Source organism: Canis aureus, chromosome 27 (assembly GCF_053574225.1).
Source record: "Canis aureus isolate CA01 chromosome 27, VMU_Caureus_v.1.0, whole genome shotgun sequence".
NCBI classification, from domain to species: domain Eukaryota; kingdom Metazoa; phylum Chordata; class Mammalia; order Carnivora; family Canidae; genus Canis; species Canis aureus.
In genome coordinates, this window is record NC_135637.1 from 19,779,995 (window position 1) to 19,804,023 (window position 24,029).

At 44.1% G+C, this 24,029-nt stretch overlaps 1 protein-coding gene, 1 long non-coding RNA gene and 1 other non-coding gene across 8 annotated transcripts; 1 reads left to right on the forward strand and 2 right to left on the reverse strand.

Annotated features, from left to right (window-relative positions):
• Positions 1-20,031, forward strand: SIRT4 (sirtuin 4). Of its 5 annotated transcripts, none has more exons than XM_077875890.1 (5): positions 1-796; positions 10,584-11,081; positions 15,296-15,590; positions 15,706-15,915; positions 19,597-20,031. In XM_077875890.1, the coding sequence occupies exons 2-4, from the start codon at positions 10,591-10,593 to the stop codon at positions 15,856-15,858; spliced, it is 939 nt and encodes a 312-aa protein (XP_077732016.1). In that variant the 5' UTR covers positions 1-796; positions 10,584-10,590; the 3' UTR covers positions 15,859-15,915; positions 19,597-20,031. The 5 variants fall into 5 exon arrangements, with proteins under 5 accessions (XP_077732016.1, XP_077732018.1, XP_077732014.1 ...); XM_077875892.1 differs by lacking the exons at positions 1-796; positions 19,597-20,031 and adding exons at positions 4,771-4,923; positions 16,035-16,241; XM_077875888.1 differs by lacking the exon at positions 1-796 and adding an exon at positions 4,772-4,923.
• On the reverse strand, positions 342-482 carry LOC144300104 (U4 spliceosomal RNA). The gene has a single exon (XR_013366744.1). It is a non-coding gene; the product is annotated as a U4 spliceosomal RNA (small nuclear RNA).
• On the reverse strand, positions 19,759-23,455 carry LOC144299965 (uncharacterized). 2 transcript variants are annotated; one of them, XR_013366633.1, is made up of 3 exons: positions 23,260-23,444; positions 21,024-21,174; positions 19,759-20,336 (listed from the first exon to the last, which is right to left on the reverse strand). It is a non-coding gene; the product is annotated as an uncharacterized LOC144299965 (long non-coding RNA). The 2 variants fall into 2 exon arrangements; XR_013366632.1 differs by having other exon boundaries at positions 19,759-21,174; positions 23,260-23,455.
• Positions 23,456-24,029: the final 574 nt, after the last annotated feature.

Sequence of the window (24,029 nt, forward strand, 5' to 3'; positions counted from 1 at the left end):
AAAACAAAAAACAAAAAAATACCCTGAGCAGCCGGAAGGCAGGGAAAGGGCGAGTGAACCAACCTAAGAAAGAGCAGCTGCGGGCGTAGGTGCAGACGGACCGGCGGGCAAAAGTTGCAGGAAGCATTTGTACAACCTCGAAGGCTAACGGAACAAACGAGGGAAAAACAAAATGTAACTAACGCGACGCAGGAAACCCCTAATCCGACTTCTAACACGGACCATACGTACAGAAAAACCTCACGGTAGCATCACTAAGAGCTCGGAACTCTTCTTACACTGAATCGCCGAATATATGACCTCAAGGTACTATTGTCTTTCTTGAAAACCTCATAAATCAGTCTCCGTAGAGACTGTCAAAAATTGCCAATGCCGACTATATTTCAAGTCGTCACGGCGGGGTATTGGGAAAAGTTTTCAATTAGCAATAATCGCGCCTCGGATAAACCTCATTGGCTACGATACTGCCACTGCGCAAAGCTGAAGAGCAACGCCCCCCGCTCATCATCCCCAATAGGCAAGGTTCCTATTACAGAAAGGCGAGTTTGAGTCTCATGGAAAAAATCACTAATTATTGCCTGGTTGGAAATTAAACAATCATATGAAGATCTTCCAAAAATGCATAAGCTGTTTCCAAAGGTTTCTTTTCTTGCTATCACGTAACTAAGTTCTGATGGAGCATAAAGCAAAGCATTATGGGACGGAACATGCTAATCGCTTCATTCATAGAGTGAATTGGGACGGATGAAAAATGCGCTGCGTCAGCATGCTGCTCGCTTCTCTACAGATTCACAACGTAACTATCATCTCCAAAATTGTTTATTTTTTTTAATAAATTGTGGTAACCGATATATAACAAAATTTACCACTTTAACCGTTTTAAAATATACAGTTCAGTAGCAGTAAGTACATTTGTTCTTTGCTACCCTCATCACTCTACCTCTCCAAAATTTTTTCATCATCCCAAATTGAAACTCTGTACCCATTAAACACTAACGCCCTCCCCATTCCACCCTTTCCCAGCACCTGGCAACTTCTGTTTTCTGACTCTACAAATCTGACTCCTCTAACTACCTCATATAAGTAGAATCATACAATATTTTATTTTTTGTGTCTGTTTTTGTGGGAAGTTTTTAGGTTTATTTCTTTAATCTCTATACACAATGTGAAGCTGGAACTCAGGATCTCTGGATCAAAGAATTGCATGTTCTTCCCATGGAGCCAGACACCTGTCTGGCTTCTCTCACAGCATTTTTTTTTTTTAATTTATTATTTTTTTTAAATTTACTCACGATAGGCACACAGTGAGAGAGAGAGAGAGGCAGAGACACAGGCAGAGGGAGAAGCAGGCTCCATGCACCGGGAGCCCGACGTGGGATTCGATCCCGGGTCTCCAGGATCCCGCCCCGGGCCAAAGGCAGGCGCCAAACCGCTGCGCCACCCAGGGATCCCTCATAGCATGTTTTAAGGTCTATCCATGTTGTAGTATATATCAGAATTTCATTCCTTTTTATGGCTGACTAATATTCTACTTATGGAATTTTATTATCCATCCATTATTCTATGAATTCACATTGCTTCCACCTTTGGCTATCGTGAATAATCCTTCTACATGACAGTGGCATACTAGTATCTGTTTGAGTCCTTGTTATCAACTCTTTTCTGTGTATAGTTGGAAGTGGAATTTCTGGATTATATGGTAATTCTTTATTATTGTTATTATTGTAACTAAGATGTAAACAGAAGTCTCCAAGAAAGTGACATTTTCCCATTTTATTACATTTTTACAGGTTTTATTTACTTATTTTAAAATATGTTATTTATTTGAGAGAAAGAAGGAAAGCACAAGAGGAGGGAAGGGGCAGCAGGAGGGGGAGAAGCAGATTCCCCCCTGCCCTGGAAGCTGGAAGTGGGGCTTGATCCCAGGATTCAGATCATGATCTGAGCCAAATGAAGACACTTAACCGATGACCCACCCAGGGGCCCCCTCCCAACATTTTATTTTATTTTTAAAGGTTTTATATAGGGCAGCCCCGGTGGCGTATCGGGCTCCCTGCATGGAGCCTGCTTCTATTTATTCATGAGAGAGAGAGGCAGAGACATAGGCGGAGGGAGAAGCAGGCTGCCTGTGGGTAACTCTGTAGAACTCGATCCTAGCCCGGGATCTTGACCTGAACCGAAGGCAAACACTCAACCACTCCCCCAAACATCTTACTATAAAAAATTTCAAACATGAGGGGTGTCTGGCTGGCTCAGTTGCTAAACCAAGAGACTCATGATCTCAGGGTTGTAAGTTTGAGCTCCACTTTGGGTGTAGAGGTTACTTCCAAATAAACTATAGTTGTTGTTTTTTTAAGTGTTGTTTTTTAACATGGGCTCGAATTCACAACTCTGAGGTCAAGACCTGAACTGAGGGCACTTGGGTGGCTCAGGTCATGATCCCAGGGTCCTGGGATCAAGCTTGGCATCCGGCTCCCTGTAGAGCCCATTTCTCCTTCTCCCTCTACCTGCCACTCCCATTGCTTGTGCTGTCAAATGGATAAATAAAATCTTTTTTTTTTCTTTAAGTAAAAAACAAAACAAAACAAAATAAATGCCCAAACCTGAACTGAGATCAGGACTCGGCCAAGTAGGGCAGCCCAGGTAGCTCAGCGGTTTAGTGCTGCCTTCAGCTCAGGTGTGATCCTGGAGACCCGGGATCCAGTCCCACATCAGGCTCCCTGCATGGAGCCTGCTTCTCCCTCTGACTGTGTCTCTGCCTGTCTCTCTCTCCTCTCTGTGTATTCTCATGAATAAATAAATTAAATCTTAAAAAAAAAAAAAAAGACTTGGCCAACTAACCGACCGAGTCACCTAGATGTTCCTAAAATCTTTAAAAAATTTCAAACATGAAATATTCAAAGTATTGCTCAGTGAACATTCATACAGTCATCATCTAGTTGCAAAAATGATATCTTTAAAAGTCCTGTTTGGGAGTGCCTGGGTGGCTTTGTCGGTTAAGCATCCATCTTTGGTTCAGGTGTGATCCCAGAATTCTGGGATAGAGGCCCCCTCTCCATCTGGCTCCCTGATCAGCAGGGGAGTCTCCTTCTCTCTCTCCCTCTGCTCCTCCCCCTGCTTGTACTCTCTCCCTCTCAAATAAATAAATAAAATCTTTTTAAAAAGTTCTGTTGGATGCTGATGTGTAACCAATGTTTTTTTCCACAGGGTAGGAAAAATTAGTGGAAAAAAGGACTAGCAACTTGATTGATTTTAGATTATTTTACTTGATCCAATCAATGACTTAGTCATTAATTCCTGGTGTGGTGAAATTGTGTGTTTGACCAGCTGCCTTGGATGACTTCATCCTCCATGGAATGAGTTTCCAGCACTAAGAGAAATGGAAAAGTCAGCTCATTTCTCCCCAGAACCTGAGATTCTTTGGGACCTAAAAGCACAATAGCTCTGTATTAGCAGTCTCTCAATTAATGGTGCTCAGTCCACTTGGCAAGCTGAAAAACAATATGGGTTGGAATTTTTTTTTTTTTTTTTTTTGGGGGTTGGAAATTTTGTATAACAAAATTTGGCTGGGGGAACATCAGTGTTTTGGCATTTCAATAGGTTTTGGTGAAACACCCATAAATGCAGAAAATATTCCTGATTACAATTTTTTTTTGACTTAGTAAAAATTTTCAGTCTACATTTTGGTCCTTTCTTTTAGCCAGTGTGGTCAGGTTAAGTAAGACACAAAAAGCTGTCATGTCAAGTGATTAGCAAGGTGACCTATCTGAGCTGTTGCTGGAGGTACTTCTCCCAAACTACTGAACTGGGTGACTTTACCAATATTTACCTCCACACATTCAACGAGAGGACCAGGAGTCAAACTCGGACTCCAGCTTTTACAATACTCTTCTGGGCTTCAGTTCATCTTAAAATGGGGGAAGTGGGGTGCCTTGGTGGGTCAGCGGTTGTGTGGCTGCCTTCTGCTCAGGGGTGTGATCCCGAGTAGGGAATCTAGTCCCGCAACAGGCTCCCTACGAGGAGCCTGCTTCTTTCGGTCTCTGCTTCTCTCTGTGTGTCTCTCATAAATAAATAAAATCTTTATAAAAATAAAATAAAATAATAAAATAAAATAAAATAAGATAAAATAAAATAAAATAAAATAAAATAAAATAAAATAAAATAAGGGAAGCTATTTCTTAGGTGGTCTTCAAGGTCCTAGTTAGCTGGCCTTTGATTATGTTCTAAATGCAAATTGATTGGTATCTTAATTTAGGTTATGCAAGAGCACAAAGGTTCTCATCGGCTGCATATTAGAAACAACTAAGAAGTTTGTAAACCAACTTGATGCCTAGACCAATTAAGTCAGAATCTCTGTAAATGAGACGTAGGCATTAGTTTTTTATTTTTAAAAAAGATTTTATTTATTTATTCATGAGAGACACACACAGAGAGAGACAGAGATATAGAGGGAGAAGCCGGCTCCTCACAGGGAGCCGCATGCGGGACTCGATTCCCAGACCTCGGATCACGCCCTGAGCTGAAGGCAGATGCTCCGCCGCTGAGCCACCCAGGCGTCCCTAATCTAGATCCATTATTAAAGCTTCTACCTTAACAATGAATTCCTAACTTAGTGCTTTTTGGATGTACTATTTTGCACCGAGCACACTGTTATGGAAACTAACCACTTCTCTTAAAGGGATGCCGAATGTTAGTTTAGGAGACAGCGATCTATCTCCAACCAAAGTTCAAAACCTCTGGCCACGAAAACCAGACAGGAGGCAGTACTAGACAATCTGGGCTCCTGAACAGTGAAGCCCAGAGGATTGTGGGACTTGTAGTTTATCAAGCATCACTTCCGCCTCGTGAACTACATTTCCCCAAATGCAAAAGTAGCCAGGCAGCTGCGTCGTCAGTCGTAAAGTGTCGCTTCAACTGAGAGAGGTGAGTGTGTTCTGCGTGGGCTGCGGGTTTCTAGACGTAGGGGGGTTGTTGTAAGGGGTACCGTATTAACTCCTTGACTTTGGTGGTACCTGGCGGAGAGCTGCTGTTCTCAAAGAGCGTGTTTTCGGCAGGGTTTCCCGAGCCCTTTGGCTCAGGGATCCAGACTAGCTATGGAATGTTGAGAGAAATCGGCGTCCTGGATCTAGGTCTGGAAAGCCAAGCATATATGATAATGTTTACTTAGGGGGTGCGTATCACTACAGAATTTCTGCATTATGTTAAGGAATATGTCAGAGCCTTGTTTTTACAGCTACAAAGCTGGGGTAGAATGGCGTTCCAGGTGTCACTATTGTGCTGTGTCCCAAGTAGCAGTGTTTGCAATTAAGGGTAAACTGAAAGAATATGGGGGAAATAGAATAAAAGATATGCATGCGCTTCGTTACGTTAATGAATAAAAAATCATAAAAATCATACATCTGAAAAATGAGTAACGACTTCGTCAGCACCTGGCACACTAGAATTCACATGTGCTCTTTAGTTTTTGTTTTCTATTTTTATTTATTTATTTTTAAATAATTTATTTATTCATGAGAAACACAGAGAAAGAGAGAGAGGCGGAGACACAGGCAGAGGGAGAAGCAGGCTCCATGCAGGGAGCCCGACGTGGGACTCGATCCCGGGTCTCCAGGATCACGCCCTGAGCTGAAGGCGGCGCTAAACCGCTGAGCCACCAGGGCCGCCCTGTTTTTGATTTTTAAAGATTATATTTATTTATTAATGAGAGACACAGAGAGAGGCAAAGCAGAGACACAGGCAGAGGGAGGAGAAGCAGGCTCCATGCAGGAGCCCCATGTGGGACTCCATCCCGGGACTCCAGGACCACATCCTGAGCCGAAAGCAGACGCTCAACCGCTGAGCCACCCAGACGTCCCTGCTCTTTAGTTTCTCAAGAAATACTTCTGATTTATAAAATGGGAAGTAGGTTTATGGAACACATGGTCTCCCAAGGGATGGGAGTAACCGCATTTATAAAGGTAGTCCTCAGATGGAGACGTCTTTAGATGTAGTCATAGATGGAATAACAATGAGTTATTAAAGGATTTAAAAGATATTGGTAGTAGGCCATTAATCTTTTGAGATTTATAAGAAACAATTTCTGACCAGCGAGATTTTGCTGGGAAAAGCAGAAGAGGCCTCACGTTATGCTAGAATCCTGCTTCACCAACTTTTATTTTACACTCCCTTATTATTATTAATTATTATTATTATTTATTTATTTTGAGAGACAGTTTGTGCTCAGGGGAGGGGCAGGGAAAAGGAGAGGGAGAGAGAGAATTTTTAAAAAGATTTTATTTATTTGACAGAGAACACAAGCAGGGGGAGCAGCAGGCAGAGGGAAAGGGAGAAGCAGGCTCCCCTCTGAGCAGGGAGCCTGATGTGTTTGGCTCCATCCTGGGACCCTGGGATCAAGACCTGAGCAGAAGATGGACGCTTAACTAACTATACCGAAGCACTGGGAGAGAGAATCTTTTTTTTTTTTTTTTTTTAAAGATTTTATTTATTTATTCATGAGAGACACAGAGACTGAGAGAGAGGCAGAGACACAGGCAGAGGGAGAAGCAGGCTCCATGCAGGGAGCCCGATGTGGGACTGGATCCCGGGTCTTCAGGATCATGCCCTGGGCTGAAGGCGGTGCTAAACCGCTGAGCCACCCGGGCTGCCCTGGGAGAGAGAATCTTAAGCAGGCTTCACACTCTGTGCAGAGCCTGACTTGGGGTTCAGTCTCACCATCTGGAGATCAGCCCTGAGCTGAAACCATGAATCTGCCACTTAACTGACAGTGCCACTCAGGGGCCTCCACTCCCTTTTAAAAATAGACATTTTTATTTTTAGAGTCCCTTGCGCCATTTTTTAAAATAAAAAGTGTACAGCTTTTCTTGGATGCAGAAATCCTTGGCAGATTCAGCAACCATTTTAAGTTCATTTCCATCTGATGGCCATGGCATAGGAGAGCTCTGGTTGTAGGGATTTTTTTGTTTGTTTGTTTTTATTTTTTATTTTTTTTAATTTTTTATTTATTTATGATAGTCACAGAGAGAGAGAGAGAGAGAGAGGCAGAAACATAGGCAGAGGGAGAAGCAGGCTCCATGCACCGGGAGCCTGATGTGGGATTCGATCCCGGGTCTCCAGGATCGCGCCCTGGGCCAAAGGCAGGCGCCAAACCGCTGCGCCACCCAGGGATCCCGTTTTTATTTTTTTTTTTAAGATTTTATTTATTTATTCATAGAGACAGAGAGAGGGGGAGGCAGAGACACAGGCAGAGGAAGAGGCAGGCATCATACAGAGAGCCTGACGTGGGACTCTATCCAGGGTCTCCAGGATCACGTCCTGGGCTGCAGGCGGCGCCAAACCGCTGCGCCACCGGGGCTGCCCTTTTTGTTTGTTTTTAAAAAAGATTTTATTTATTTATTCATGAGAGACACAGAGAGAGAGGCAGAGACAGAAGCAGGCTCCATGCAGGGAGCTGGACATGGGACTCGATCCTGATTGTAGGTTCTTAAGAGGTCAAAAGGACAAGTTTGACTTGGGCTGTTATGAAATAGTCCAGTGTGGAGATTTTATTTTGTGAAAGGTATTAGAAATTCTTGACCAAAAAAATTATTAAAAAGATAATAAAAAGATAGCCTTGTTGTTTTGGGTTAGACTCAAGAAGGTGTGTTGGAATTAGTTTTTACTGGTGAGGGCCAGTTGTTAAATATTCAGGGACTTGCTAGCCAATTGCTAAACCATTGGTAGCCTGAAATATGCCTTGATGGCATTATTTTCTTGTACCTTTTTGGGGGGGTGGGAGACAGTGGTGGGAGAAGGTAGTTTACCAGCACAAGCCTGGCAAGAGTTAGTTTTCCTATAAGCCTGGAGCCCCAGTGTTCACTACATTCTTAAGTTCTCAGATCCTGAGCTAGCTCACTGTCTCCCAAATTATACAAAAGATTGACTTGAATTACAAAGTAAAATTATAAATATACTCTAGATGTGTGTGTGTGTGGGGGGGTGGAAGGTGTACATTTCCAGTGAAAGATACTCTTCTTTTAAAGATATTTATTTGAGGGATCCCTGGGTGACGCAGCGGTTTGGCGCCTGCCTTTGGCCCAGGGCGCGATCCTGGAGACCCGGGATCGAATCCCACGTCGGGCTCCCGGTGCATGGAGCCTGCTTCTCCCTCTGCCTATGTCTCTGCCTCTCTCTCTCTCTGTGACTATCATAAATAAAAAATAAATAAAAATAAAGATATTTATTTGACAGAGTGTGAGTGCATGAGCAGGGGGAGGGGCAGAAGGAGAGGGAGAAGCAGACTCCCTGCTCTCAGGACCCTGGAATCATGACCTGAGCCAAAGCAGACACTTAACTAACTGAGCCACCCAGGCACTCAGTGAAAGATGTTTATTTGGGTGCCATCCTTCAAGATACCGAAGTCACTAATTCATTATCAGTAGGTTGTTCATAAAAGCATACAGTCTGCCACCAGAAATAGTATGGTCTGGATTATCTACCTTATTTTTTTTTTTTTAAGATTTTATTTATGTATTCTTGAGAGAGAGTCAGAGACACAGGCAGAGGGAGAAGCAGGTTCCATGCTGGGAGTCTGACGCAGGACTCAATCAGGGGTCTCCAGGATCATGCCCCGGGCTGAAGGCAGGCCCTAAACCGCTGAGCTACCAGGGCTACCCGATTATCTACTTTTAAAGTGAAACATTCCACATTTTAGCTTCTCTTCAAACTGTTTTGTTCTTTTTTTTTTCCCCTCACTTAAAAAAAAAAAGTTTTTTTTTATTTATTCATTTGAGAGAGAGTGTGCATGTGCACCTGACTAGGGGGGAAGTTCAGAAGGAAAGGGAGATGCAGATTCCCTGCTGAGCAGGGTGCCCAACTCAGGGCACAATCCCAGGAATCTGAGATCACGACCTGAGTCAAAAGCAGATGCCCAACCAACAGAGCCAGGCAGGCGCCCCTTTCTCTTCACTTTTCTGATCATATCTTTTAAGTCTTTAAAATATTCAAAAGAGCCCCTCCCCCCCAATATACACTCTTTATATATATAGGAGCAAAAAAGATTAACTGCCAATAGGGAGGACCAGACTCTCTTTTTTGTGATGTTGAAAGTGGAGGAAGCTATTGATGGTTAATGCCTAGGTGCTCCTTTACTTTTCAGCTATAAATAAGATATCACCTTATACCTGCCAGAATGGCTAAAATCAAAGACACAAGAAATAACTAGTGTGGGCGAGGATGTGGAGAAAAAGGAACTCTCATGCACTGTTTGTGGGGATGCAAGCTGGTGCAGCTAATGTGGAAAACAGAATGGAGGTTCCTAAAAAAATTAAGAATAGAATTATTATATGATCCAGTAATTCCACTACTGAGTATTTACCCAAAGAAAACAAAAACATTAATTTGAAAAGATACATGCTCCTCTATGTTTATTGCAGCATTATTTACAATAGCCAAGGTATAGAAGCAATCCAAGGATGGAAGCAATACATTCGTAGATGAGTGGATAAAGAAAATGTCAATACATGCACAGAAATATTATTCATCCAAAAAAAGAAGGAAATCTTGCTATTTGCAATCAACATGGATAGATCTAGAGGATATAATGCTAAGTGAAATAAGTCCAAGAAAGACAAATACCACATGATTTCACTTATGTATGGAATTTAAGAAACGAAACAAATGAACAAAAAAGAGACATTGACCACTACATTTGAAACTAAGGATGTACTACATGTCGGCTAATTAAAAAAAAAAAAAAAGAGAGAGACACAGACTCTTAAATATAGGGAAAAAACTAGTGGTTGCCACAGGGGAGAAGGGATGAAAAGGTTGGTGAAATAGGTGCAGGAGAGGGGTGCCTGGGTGCCTCAGTTGGTTAAACGTCTGCCTTCAGCTCAGGTCATGATCCCAGGGTCCTGGGGTTGATCCCTGTGTCAGGGTCCCTGCTCAGCAGGGAGTCTTCCTCTCCCCTTAACTCCCTACCCGCCCCCCCCCCCCCCCCCCCCCCCCCGCTAATGCTCTCTCTTGCTTTCTCAAATAAACAAATAAAATCTTTGAAACAAATAGGTGAAGGAGGGACGCCTGGGTGGCTCAGAGGTTGGGCGTCTGCCTTTGGCTCAGGGCGTGATCCTGGAGTCCCAGGATCGAGTCCCACATTGGGCTTCTTGCACCCAGGTGTCACCTTAACGTAATGTTTTTTTTTTTTTTTTAATTTTTATTTATTTATGATAGTCACAGAGAGAGAGAGAGAGAGAGAGAGAGAGAGAGAGAGGCAGAGATATAGGCAGAGGGAGAAGCAGGCTCCATGCACCGGGAGCCCGACGTGGGATTCGATCCCGGGTCTCCAGGATCGCGCCCTGGGCCAAAGGCAGGCACCAAACCGCTGCGCCACCCAGGGATCCCCTAACGTAATGTTTTTAATGTTTATTTACATTGTAGCATAGATCAGAACTTCATGCTTATAGGTAAATAACATTTCATTGTATAGATAAGCCCCATTTTGTTTATCCATTTATCAGCTGATGGTTGCCTCAGTTTTTTGTTGTTGTTGTTGTTGTTGCTTTAGTTTTTAAAACCAAGTTTCTCACATCAGGTTTCTTTCTCTGTAGAACGAGGATGAATTTGGGTTTGACTTTAAAGGCACCAAAAGGCCTCTTGATGGTGAACATCAGCAGGCAGTACTCACGCAGATCCATTGGGTTCTTTGTGCCATCAAGTCCTCCTCTGGACCCTGAGAAGGTCAAAGAGTTACAGCGCTTCGTCACTCTTTCCAAGAGACTCCTAGTGATGACAGGGGCAGGAATCTCCACTGAGTCGGGGATCCCAGACTACAGGTCAGAAAAAGTGGGACTTTATGCTCGCACTAAGCAGAAACCCATCCAGCATGGGGATTTTCTACGGAGTGCTCCAATCCGCCAGCAGTACTGGGCAAGAAACTTTGTAGGCTGGCCTCGGTTCTCCTCCCTGCAGCCTAACCCTGCACATTGGGCTTTGAGCAACTGGGAAAGGCTCGGAAAGCTGTACTGGCTGGTGACCCAAAATGTGGATGCCTTGCACACGAAAGCCGGGAGTCAGCGCCTGACGGAACTCCATGGCTGCATGCACAGGTGCAGGAAGGTCTAAATGGTTTGAATGCAGAAATGTGGGCTCCATTAGAGCAGGGACCATGGCTATCTTGATCGCTGTTGTTTTCATTAGGCCTTGAGAAAAGGATTTGGAGCAAGTTGTTTTATTTATTTCTTTAAAAAGATATTTCATTTATTTATTTGCACCTGCTCGAGAGAGCAAAAGAGAGCCCAAGAAGGGGGGAGGAGAGGGAGAAGCAGGCTCCCCGCTGAGCAGAGAGCCTGATGTGGGGCTCGATTCCAGGACTCCGGGAGATCATGACCTGAGCTGAGGGCAGATGCTTAACTGACAGAGCCACCCAGGTGCCCCTGCAAGTTGTTTATTGTGGAGTCGATCTCAGCAAACTCACTGAGGAACAAACTCAGTGGGGAAATGAAAAGCCAAGAAAAGGGTAAATTAATGAATGGGTTACTGCTTTGGTAAGCTAAAGCTCGATCCTTTGAGGAGCCCTCTGACCGTTTAGAGCATGCTTCAGAATTGTCTCACTAAAGGTTGAGGAAACTGGGGTATTTGTCCATCATGTCTCATCCCTCATTGGTTGAGGGTAAGTCTAGGGGAATTAATTCCCTAACACTGACTCTGCAGCTCTGGAAAAGGCTTCCTTGGCCAGTGAACACACTAAGAGAGATGCAGGAAGTTGCTTATAAGAGAACTGTGTGCTAGCCTGAAGGGTATTTTGAGGGGACTATGTGCAAAGTGTCAACAGCATAGGCTATAAGCTGGTGGATATCTGGTCCTAGACACGCAGAACACAGTACAGTCTGGCATATAGTCAGAAACCAGTAAATATTGATGGAATGAACACATGTAGCCCTGGCAATAACTTGAAGCTAATTGGAAACCATTTCCTTATTTTTAAGCCCCAGAGATCCTCCTGCCAATCTAGAATATATCTTGGGTGCCTACAACATGTGGTGTGCTACCTGGTGGTGTATACAATATATACAATGTGAGAATTTTATTTTATTTTATTTTATTATTTTATTTTATTTATTTTATTTTATTTTTAAATTTTATTTTATTTTATTTTATTTATTTTTTATTTTATGACTAATGAGAGACAGAGAGAGAGGGAGAGGCCAAGACACAGGCAGAGGGAGAAGCAGGTTCCATGCAGGGAGCCCGATGGGGGACTCGATCCTGGGTCTCCAGGATCACGCCCCAGGCCGAAGGCAGTGCCAAACCGCTGAGCCACCCAGGCTGCCCCAATGTAAGAATTTTATATGTGAGAACTTTGTGATCTCTTTGAAGTGGGGGAGGGATCTAAAAATAATAATGTTTAACAATAAACAACTTCACACAATTGTTAAATTATGAGGTCTTTAAATTTTTTTTTTTTCTTTTTTAAGATTTTATTTATTTACTCATGAGAGACACACGGAGGGAGAAGCAGGCTCCATGCAGGGAGCCCAACGCGGAACTCGATCCTGGGTCTCCAGGATCATGCCCTAGGCTGTAGGCGGCGCTAAACCGCTGGGCCACCGGGGTTGCCCAAATTATGAGGTCTTCCATAGACATGTTTTGCAAGTTCAGAGAAAGTTTTGTAAAGCTTGGAGTAATTGGTCAAGCTTTTATAGGAAAGGTGGGGCTTAAATCTAGCTCAGGTCTGACTAGCAAAAGAAGGGAGAGGGCTTTCTAAATGAAGAGGACTGGCAGCCCGGGTGGCTCAGTGGTTTAGCGCCTGCCTTCATCCTAGGGCGTGATCCTGGAGACCTGGGATCAAGTCCCATGTCAGGCTCCCTGCATGGAGCCTGCTTCTCCCTCTGCCTGTGTCTCTGCCTCTCTCTCTGTGTGTCTCTCATGAATAAATAAATAAAATCTTTAAAAAAAAAAAATGAAGAGAACTTGTAGAGCCCAGAGGAGTCTGGCCTGGCATCTGTGGGGACTACTATGAAATCAGATTGTCTGGGAAGTCTAGACCCAGATCATGGGTACGTCTGAAAATAGTGCAGTGCAATTTGGGTCTGTCTTTAGAGACCAAAGGGGAATATTAGTGGTTTCTGAGCAAGAAAGCAACATGATAAAAATAGCATTTGAGGAAAGTCACACAGGATTAGAGAGAGTGGCTCAGGGAGGTCAGCCTGAAGGACCTAGATCTAGGTGGTACCAGGGGAATTCAAGAGTTAATGATGGCCGTGGGTCCATTAAAACTTTCTTTTCATGATGAAAATTTCAAATGTTCCTAAAAGGAAAGTAGTATAATGAACTCCCATATACCATCACTCAGATACAAAGATTTTATGATGTCTGATTTATCCCCTTTTCATGTCTCTTAAAATATTTTATTTTTTTTTAAGATTATTTATTTATTTATTCATGAGAGAGAGAGAGAGAGAGAGAGAGGCAGGCAGAGACACAGGCAGAGGGAGAAGCAGGCTTCATGCAGGGAGCCCGACAGGGAACTTTATCCCAGGTCTCCAGGATCACACCCTGGGCTGAAGGCGGTGCTAAACCACTGAGCCACCCGGGCTGCCCTCTTAAAATATTTTAAAATAAATCTAAGACTTTTCATTTCATAGGGGGCTGGTTTTTCAAGATAGAATTAATTAATTAATAATTATTATTTTAGAGGAGGAGAGCACACACACACACACACACACACACACAGGTGGGAGGGACAGAGGGAGAGGGAATCTTGAGCAAACTTCCTACTGAGTGGGGAGCCCAATGAGGGTCTTGATCTCATGACCCTGATATCATAACCTGAGCCAAAACCAAGAGTCAGATGCTAAACTGACTGCACCACCCAGGTACCCTCCATTTTTTAAAAAAGATTTTCTTAAGTAATCTCTCTACCTAACGTGGGGCTCAAATTCACAACCCTGAGGCCAAGAGTCACATGTTCCACCAACTGAGCCAGCCAGGCACCCCTTGTTAGGGGGCCTAATAAGTAAAATAATCAACATAATCTGATACTGACTAGATAAAAAGGAGCAAATGAGTAACAAGCTTTCCCAAGGGTTCCAACCCAAGTAACTGGAGAAAGGATGGTGATGGAGAAGTTGGGGAGGGGCAGGTGAAGACAGAGACAGAGGGAAGCTGGACGGGACAGTCAAGAGGACTTGGGAGTTTGGGAGGTAGAGTAGCAGTGGAGTTGTTTTTTTTTTTTTTTTTTTTAAGATTTTATTTATTCAAGAGAGAGAGAGAGGCAGAGACACAGGCAGAGGGAGAAGCAGGCTCCATGCAGGGAGCCCGATGTGGGACTCGATCCTGGGTCCCCAGAATCATGTCCTGGGCTGAAGGCAGCGCTAAACCGCTGAGCCACCCAGGCTGCCCCAAGCAGTGGAGTTTTGTACAGGGGAGGGGACCATTAGCACAGAGGCATTGCAGCAGTGAAAATGGAGCATCCCCAGGGTGGAGAAGATAGAAAACTGGCCTACTCCTACTAAACTCCTACTGAGGAGTAGAGAAGAAATCAACTAAACCACCTTTTGTTCTTTCTTTTAGCAGCTATTTAGTGAACATCCACTGTCTGTGGGCACTGTTCGAGGTGGTGGGCATAGCACAGTGGTCAAAGGACTGAGAGTTCTTGCCCTCTTGGAGCTCATGATTAGAGAGGTAAGAAGAGACACAGAAGACACTGGGTAAGGACACCAAGGGGGAAGAGAGTTTTAAAGAGATGATGGTGATGGACAGCAACAGTCACCCCAGAGGGAAGGAGAGGGAAAGAGGGAAAAGCACTGGTTTGGCCACTAAGGAAGTCATTTGCAGGTTTATTAAGGATAAAAATGAGCCACGAGGATAAGCAGGGAGTAGTGTAAGTAAGGAAAACAGATGTACACTACTTGTTCTACAAGGTTGGCAGTAGAAGGAAGGTGAGAAGTGGTAAAAAGGTCATGAGAAGGGATTCCTAACGTGGGGGAAAGAATGGCTGTTAGGAATGGCAAGGACGGGCAGCCCGGGTGGCTCAGCAGTTTAGCGCCGCCTTCAGCCCAGGGCCTGATCCTGGAGACCTGGGATCGAGTCCCGCGTCAGGCTTCCTGCATGGAGCCTGCTTCTCCCTCTGCCTGTGTCTCTACCTCCCTCTCTCTCTCTCTGTGTCTCTCATGAATGAATAAATAAAATCTTAAAAAAAAAAAAAAAAAAGGAATGGCAAGGAATGTTGGAGGAGTTAAAAACGTCAGGGATGAGACGTCTTTGGCACCTTCAGGCCTCCCCAGACCAACCATTCAGTCAGCCTCTTCTTTGGTTTCAGGGTCCTTTGCTTGGACTGTGGTGCACAGATTCCTCGGGGGGTGTTGCAAGAGCGTTTTGAAGCCCTGAACCCCACCTGGAGTGCTGAGGCCCATGGCCTGGCTCCTGATGGTGACGTATTTCTCACAGAGGAGCAGGTACAGAGCTTTCAGGTCCCATCCTGTGCTCAATGTGGAGGCCCCCTGAAACCAGATGTCGTTTTCTTCGGGGACACAGTGAACCCTGACAGGGTTGACTTTGTGCGCAGGCGTGTAAAAGAAGCCGACTCCCTCTTGGTAGTGGGATCATCCTTGCAGGTATCTGCCTTGGTCAGGGTGGTAACTGCCCCTTTTGTGGGATAGAGAGCCCCGGGGTGGCTCCCTATTTGGTTTCTCTCTTCCTGCATTGAGACCTGTGTCTTCTTCTTGTAAGGTATACTCCGGTTACAGGTTTATCCTCACTGCTCGAGAGAAGCAGCTCCCAATTGCAATACTTAACATTGGGCCCACACGGTCGGATGACTTGGCATGTCTGAAATTGGATTCTCCTTGTGGAGAACTGCTGCCTTTGATAGACCCACACTGACCACAACCTGATGTTTCTGAGCCAGAAACTGGGACTTTCACTTTAATCCTATTAAAGGTAAGTTAAAGGCTTTCTTAGATACCAGTTTCCAGTTTGCATTCAACTGAGAGCACTGACAAAATATAGAAAGTTCTAGGCTTTTTAATGTATGGCCATTCTTTTTTTTTTTCTTAAAGATTTTGTTAATTCACGAGAGACACAGAGACAGAGAGAGGCAGAGACTCAGGCAGAGGGAGAAGCTGGCTCTCTGCAAGGAGCCCAAGGTGGGACTTGATTCCCAGACCCCAGGATCATGGCCTGAGCCCAAGGCAGACACTCAACCACTGAGCCACGCAGGCGTCCCTGTATGGCCATTCTTTTTTTTTTTTTTTTTTTTTTTAATTTTTATTTATTTATGATAGTCACACAGAGAGAGAGAGAGAGAGGCAGAGACACAGGCAGAGGGAGAAGCAGGCTCCATGCACCGGGAGCCCGACGTGGGATTCGATCCCGGGTCTCCAGGATCGCGCCCCGGGCCAAAGGCAGGCGCTAAACCGCTGTGCCACCCAGGGTTCCCATGTATGGCCATTCTTAATTAAAACTAAGTTTGTTATTCTTTTATTATTTTTATTCATTTATTTTATTTTATTTATTTGAGAGAGAGCATGAGTGGGAGGGAAGGGCAGAGGGAGAAGCAGACTTCCCCCACTGAGCCTGGAACCTGACACAGGGCTTGATCCCAGGACCCCAACAACCTGAGTGGAAGGCAGCCACTTAACTGAGCCACCCAGGTACCCCACTTATTTTTAAAATATTTTTATTTTTAAAAAATATTTTATTTATTTATTCATGAGAGACACAGACTGAGAGGCAGAGACACAGGTAGAGGGAGAAGCAGGCACCATGCAGGGAGCCCGATGTGGGACTCAATCCCGGGACCCCAGGATCACACCCTGGGCGGAAGGCAGGCACTAACCCACTGAGCTACCCAGGGATCCCCTATTTTTAAAATATTTTTATTTATTTGAGAGAAGAGTGTGAGCATGTGAGCAGGGAGAGAGGCAAAAGGGGAGGGAGAGGGGAAAAATCTCAAGCAGACTACTCACTGAGGGCACAGTTGAACTTGGGGCTCAATCTCATAAACCTGAGATCATGACCGAGCCAAAAGCAAGAGTCAGCACCCAATGGACTATTATTTTTTAAGATTTTATTTATTCATGAGACACACACACACACAGGCAGAGGGAGAAGCAGGCTCCACGCAGGGAGGCGCTAAACCACTGAGCCACCCAGGGATCCCCTGGACTATTATTTATTTATTTATTTATTTTAGACTTTTGTTTATTTATGATAGTCACATAGAGAGAGAGAGAGAGAGGCAGAGACACAGGCAGAGGGAGAAGCAGGCTCCATGCACCGGGAGCCTGATGTGGGATTCGATCCCGGGTCTCCAGGATCGCGCCCTGGGCCAAAGGCAGGCGCTAAACCGCTGCGCAACCCAGGGATCCCGACTATTATTTTTTTAAAACATTTATTTACGGGCAGCCCAGGTGGCTCAGCGGTTTAGCGCCGCCTTCAGCCCAGGGCCTGATCCTGAAGACCCAGGATCGAATCCCATGTCAGGCTCCCTTCGTGGAGCCTGCTTCTCCCTCTGCCTGTGTCTCTGCCTCTCTCTCCCTCTCTCTCATGAATAAATAAAATCTTTAAAAAAAATTTTATTTGGGATCCCTGGGTGGCGCAGCGGTTTAGTGCCTGCCTTGGGCCCAGGGCGCGATCCTGGAGACCCAGGATCGAATCCCACATTGGGCTCCCGGTGCATGGAGCCTGCTTCTCCCTCTGCCTGTGTCTCTGCCTCTCTCTCTCTCTCTCTGTGACTATCATAAATAAATAAATTAATTTAAAAAAAGAAAAACAATTTACGTATTTGAGAGAGAGTGTGCACACGCATGTGTGTGTGAGTGGGGGCGGGGCAAATGGAGGAGAGGGAGATGGAGAGGGGGGGGGAGAGAGAGAGAGAGAGAGAGAAAAGCAGACTCCTCACTGAGTGTGGAGCTCCACTCTGGCTTGATCCCACAACCCAAGTCAAAATTAACAGTTGGACGCTTAATCAACTGAGCCCCCCAGATACCCCTTAATTAAAATTAATTTTTAAGTATGCATTAAGCTATAATGTTCCAGATCTAGGCACGTGCCATTCATTCACTCATTCATGAGGGAGGGAGGAGAGAGGGACAAAGGGAGAAGGAGAGCAAGAATCTTTAAGTAGGCTCCACACTCAGCTTTATTGAGACATAACTCCACCCTTTTGGTTTTTTTTGTTTTTTTTGTTTTTTTTTTTTCTTTTTTTCTTTTTTTAATTTATTTTTTTAACTCCACCCTTTTGAAGTATACAATTAAGTTGCTTTATAGTACACTCAGAAAATTGTACATTTTCACCACTAATTCCAGAATATTTTCATCATCCCAAGAAGAAACCTTATACCCATTAGCAGTCACTCCCCATTCCCCATCCCCACCACCACTCCCCAGTCCCTGCCAACAACTACTCTATTTCTGCCTATTCTAGACATTTCATGTAATATGTGGCCTTTTGTGCCTGGCTGCTCCACTTGGTGTAATTTCAAGATTCATCCATATTGTAGCATGTGTTGGTACTTTTTTATCTACTTTATGAATATAACCACTTAAAAAGCTTTATTGAGATATAGAGTTCACAAACCATACAGTTTACTTATTTAATATGTACAATTCAATAGTTTTTAGTATATTCCAAGAGACGTACAACCAGTTTTTAAAAAGAGACTTTAATTTTTAGAAGAGTTTTAGGTTCACACTAAAACTGAGCAGAAAGTACAGAGTGTTCCCATACCATAGTCTCCTTTGCCCTGTACACTCACACAGTATTTATCATTCACCTCCTGACATCTTGGTTGTTTCCAAGTCTTTGGCAATTATTAAGTTGCTGTAAACGTGTGTGTGTTTTTGAGGAGTAGAGAACTTATGTGGGCCTAAGTTTTCAATTCATTTGGGTAGGTACCAAAGAGCAAGATGGATGAATTGCACGATAAAACTATGTTTAGTTTTGTATGCAGCTGCTAAACTGCCTTCCAAAGTGGCTGTATCATTTTGGATTCCCACCAATGAATGAAAGTTCCTGTACAACCACTCTTTAAGAACAATTTTAAATTGAAGTATACTATACATGCAGAGAAGTGCATGTACTATAAGTGGACAGCTTGATGAAGACACATAGCATCTTGATGAAGGAACAGAATACTACTAGACTAGCACCAAAGAAGCCCCCTTTGCACACACTTTTTTTAAAGTAGTAGGCTCCATGCCTAGCGTGCCCACAACCTTGAGATAAGACCTGAGCCAAGATCAATAGTTGGAGGCTCAACCAACTGAGCCACTTAGGTGCCCCAACATACATACTTTTTAAACTAGGTTATTACTAGAATAATACATATTTATTGTAGAATGTTTAGATGATACAGATAAGTAAAAAGAATATAATACAAATTACCCGTTATTTCACCACCAGGATAACCGAAACTTAACATTCTGGTATAACTAAATGTTTTTACAAAAATCAAATCAAGCTATGCATATTTTAGCGCATCCCATTTTCATTTAACAAGATACGTTGACCATCCTTACATGCCCTAAATGCTGTGGTTTTTTCAGTGGTTGGCTGATGTTCACCATCATTACCCACTCTCGGCTTACTCAGCATTAACCTGTTTCATTTCTTTTCAGATACTTAAGGACTCCTCCATTCTTCCTCTAAACAATCGAAGCTCACTGAGTGCAGCCTGTAGAGGGCAGCAAACTGACTCTTTCTCCCAGACCCTCTCTGAACTGGGCAGGCTTCAGAGTCAGGTTGCCAGAGATTTGACCCTAAGGACTTTTTCAAAGCAGCAACCGCTCTTGATAGGGAAACTGCCTTTACTTGCTTTTTATCTCACCAGGTAGAAGAAATGGCCCAGGAAATATGTAGGCCAGAACGGTCTTTGGAGTGCCAACCCAGAATCTCACTAATGTAGAGGGTGAGGGGAAAAGAAAATGACTTAATTTATAATTACAAATGGTTAAATGTCTCTGAAACGTTCTGATATATATTTTTTAAAGATGAGCAATAGTGTGAATGAATTTTTTATTGACTAAGGAATAAAGGGATCATAACACACCAGGTATGTGGGCTGTACATTTATATTCTTTGTTTTGTTTTAAAGATTTTATTTATTCATGAGAGACACACAGAGAGAGGTGGAGACACAGGCAGAGGGAGAAGCAGGCTTTCCACAGTAGCTGGATGTGGGACTCGATCCCGTGACTCCAGTATCACACCCTGGGCCGAAGGCAGGCTCTCAACCACTGAGCTACCAAGGCATCCCTTCTTTTTTTTAATCAGCTAAAAGAGAATGAGGCTTTATGATATGGTTCTCTAAGGATTTCTGCTGGATTTCAGCTGCCAGAATGAGACACTTGCCTCCAACCTGGTTTGTAGAAAGGAAACAAGTGGGCTCTTAAACTGGTTTCTTGCCAAGTAAGGCAGCAAGACCTGTTTGATAATTGTATTAGCCAGAAGGAATCACCGTACCAGGCTAAAGGTTTCAGGACAATCTCATCACAAAGTAAAGCGGATGAAAGAATCACAGTCTATTCTAGATGGTTTTTGTCTAAGATTAGGGCAAGCAATACATGTTCATCCTGCATCTGCCTAAGAAGTGAGTTTTAGTGAACTGGGATAATCCAGGATCTTGAAACCAACACAGTTCTTTAGTCTGCACAACTGGATGTTTTCCCATAGTCATTAATTCTGAAGAGGTGTAAGGTTGTTGTAAATCTCCTTCTAGGTTTTTTGCAGAGGAGGATCTGAAGGTGCTTTGAATCCGATTTGCTCAGTTACCAAAAGTCAGTACCAGTAACTGTATTCAAATCTGGGTCTTTGGGATCCCAACCACAAATTTCATCAGTGGTTACTGATAGACATTGTAATAAAGTACTAAGGCTACAAAGATATAACTTCTTGGTTTAAAGTGGCTCACAGAGAATGTACCATTTCCTTCTCCTTATGCTCTACCAGAAAACATCACAGATTCATGCATGTAATGACAGAACGAGAGCAAATTTAATGCATCCCCTCTCATTTTATTTTGGAGGAAACTAAGATCCAGACTTACCAAAGACCATAAAACGTTGTTTCAGAGCCAGAACTAGAATCCAATACTTTGCTCCCAGGTCTTTTCTTTTTAAACAACTGCTTCGTATTTGTCCGAGGATTATGCTTACAAAGAAGTCAGCCTGAAACAGAAGTAGAAGCCAGCAGTACAACTGGCCAAGGAGACCAGGAATGGTTAAGATGCAGGAGACAGTGGAGAGCATGTTAGGTTGCTAGGGAGGAAGGCAGGCTCTATCACCTAATGCTGGCACAATTCATGCAACCAAGTCTTCAGGACCTCAGGAATGTTCACATTGTTCAGTTCTTCCTGAGGTGGAATTCCTCCCCAAAGATTTGTCCCAAAAGGAACTTGGCATTTCCTGAAGTTGATGTTCCTCATGTCTCACCTTACGTTTTTTGCTTTCTACCAGCATGGCAGTTCCTAACCCACTATAAGTGCCCTTTGTTGTAATAACAAACTGACTAGTGGCCGCTATCAGTTTGTCATTGCCCTGGTTTCAAGCTTTTAACTGCATAAGCCCAGCTTTGGGCATGACTTTCCTCAACTGCTATGGCTCTGCTATCACAGTTTTAATAAGTAGAAGTTACAAAGGCAAACAAGTACATAACACTCAAAACCAATTTTCTACTAACTCATATTCCTTCTTTTATGCTGTCATAAATTGAGTATCTCTCACCTCTCCCTTAAATAATAGCATTCTTTGAGCACACTGTATCCCAAACACTATTTTATAACACATTATTAGCTCACTTAATGAGTTAACCCCACAAGAAATGCTTGGCCATGCATAAGTCAGTTTCAGTGAATGCCAAACTTTTCCTGAGAGGATCAATTTAAGGACCAACAGGAAATTCAACACTCCTAAGGGTGACCAGCTGTCCCAGATTGCCCAGTACTGAGGGGGTTTCCTGGCTTGCAAGACTTTCAGTGCTAAAACCAGGGTGAGTTGGTTACCCCTGTTCCTAGGAACAGGGTATAATAGTTAATTGGAATAGTTAATCTGGAATAGTTCATTCCAGATACTCTATCCTTGTTAGACTGACGGTGCTCTGAGATCCAGATTTTTAATTTAATTTTTACGTCACAAAAACACTTTGTGAAGAAAAAAAAAAATCGTCTGAGAAAGGAGTGTTTTTTGTTTTTTTCTCTACTAGAAAAGGGATATAACATGGCATCGAAAGCACTGAGATATACACAGACCTGGGTTTCCATCCCTGTCTTGCCACTTACTAATTACGTGAATTTGGGCAAGTGGTTAATCTTCAATCTCTTTATAGATGAGGATACTAGTAGCTACCTCACTGGGTTGTTAGGGAAGATTAAAAAAAGGTAGTGATGCATCTGAAGCTCATAGCACAGTGGCTGGCACACAGTAAGCAAATATCAGCCATTATCACTAGGCCAAACCTTTCTCTTCTCTTGAGTACTCCTTTAACTAGACTCGGGTGGATCTCCTCCAGAGCCACATTCCCTTTTTGTATACCTGTCTTTTTAAAAAGATTACAAAAGCTAAGTCTTGCTTGATATAATAAAGCCTTTCTAAAGTAAAGAGTATCCTTCTCTCTCATTCCCCATGGGAAAGTAGTATTTATGGAACATTTACTATAAAACAAGCACTGCAGGAAGCCTTTTACAAGGCGTTGACTCACCTAATTCCCACAACCCCATGATCTGCACACTATTAATTCTTTTGACAGATGAGGATCCTGAAGCTTGGAGATTTTATGTAACCAGCCCAAGTTCACCTGGGGTGACCAGGCCAGAAATCAAAGCCAGTCTATCCAGTTCCTAACTGTCTTTAATGATCCAGAAGCCCGGAGGGGAACTGCGCAATGGCACTTTGGGAGGGAAGAAGGGCAAGACTCCAGGCACTTCCCGAGGTGACCCCCCCCCCCTCCACTAAGTCCTGAGAAATGAACAGGCAAGCACCAGGCGGGAAAGGGAAGAGCATTCCAAATGGAGGTCAGAACTGCAAATCCCTCCACCTTCCCCTCTTGAAACTGGGGACTTGGGGCGTAGAGGCCCTCGGCTCGCCCAGCGTCCACCTGCCTACCTCCTCGCCCCAGTCTGGCTCCCGGCAAACCAGCTTCTCCGCCCCCTCGTCCCTTTCCGGATGGAGGCCCCGGAGGAGCATCAACCAGAAACTGGCAGGGGGCTGGGGGAGGAGGGCCGTGGGGGGGGCCGAGACGCCCAGACAGGCACGCGCACCGCAGGAAGGTGGGCCCCAACGTCATACCCACGTGAGCTCGCCCTTTTTTCGCACTTGGCCCGCCCCTTCTTTTCTTCCTGCCGAATTCTGACCCTGGAGAACAGCGCACGGAAGACCCAGGAAGCCGCATCCGAAGCCCTGACCGCCACCTCACCCTGACGCCGCCTGGAGCAACCGGCACCGGCCACTGCGCCTGCGCCAGCTCGGGCCGACGCGAGAGGGGGCGGGGTCAGAGCCTGGGGGCGGAGCTTTACACTTTTTTTTTTTTTAAAGGAACCCGGACCACGTGTCCAAGAGATACCCAATCACATTTCTTACTCGGAAGTCCCGGCGGGGCCGGGGAAATGATTGGGTTGAGCTCAGGATCACGTGATCTGAAAAGGTAAATAGAGCCACGTGGTTTTTTCCTCGAGTGCCGCAAGCCTTGGCGCCAAGATGTACCTTTGTTGAACAATTATTTAATGAGCGTATGAGGTGTGCTAAGCACTGCGAAGGTACTGTGGCTGCTGGGATATGACTGCTACCTTAGAATACCCAAAATTCAGTTCATTAAATTATTTATTTATTTAAATCTCAGCCACTGTACTAGTGTTTCCCATATCCATTTCCCTTAATGAGCACCCAGCGGATACTCATTAAAAGATTGTTAAAGGGGTTTGTTTTCTCTCTCCCCCCAGCCCTTGGGATAATGAAAAAGAGGTAGGGTTGTTTTTTCTTTTTAAAAATATTTTATTTATTTATTTATTTGAGAGAGAGAGCCTGAGTAGAGGGAGAGGAAGAAGCTGACTCCCTGCTGA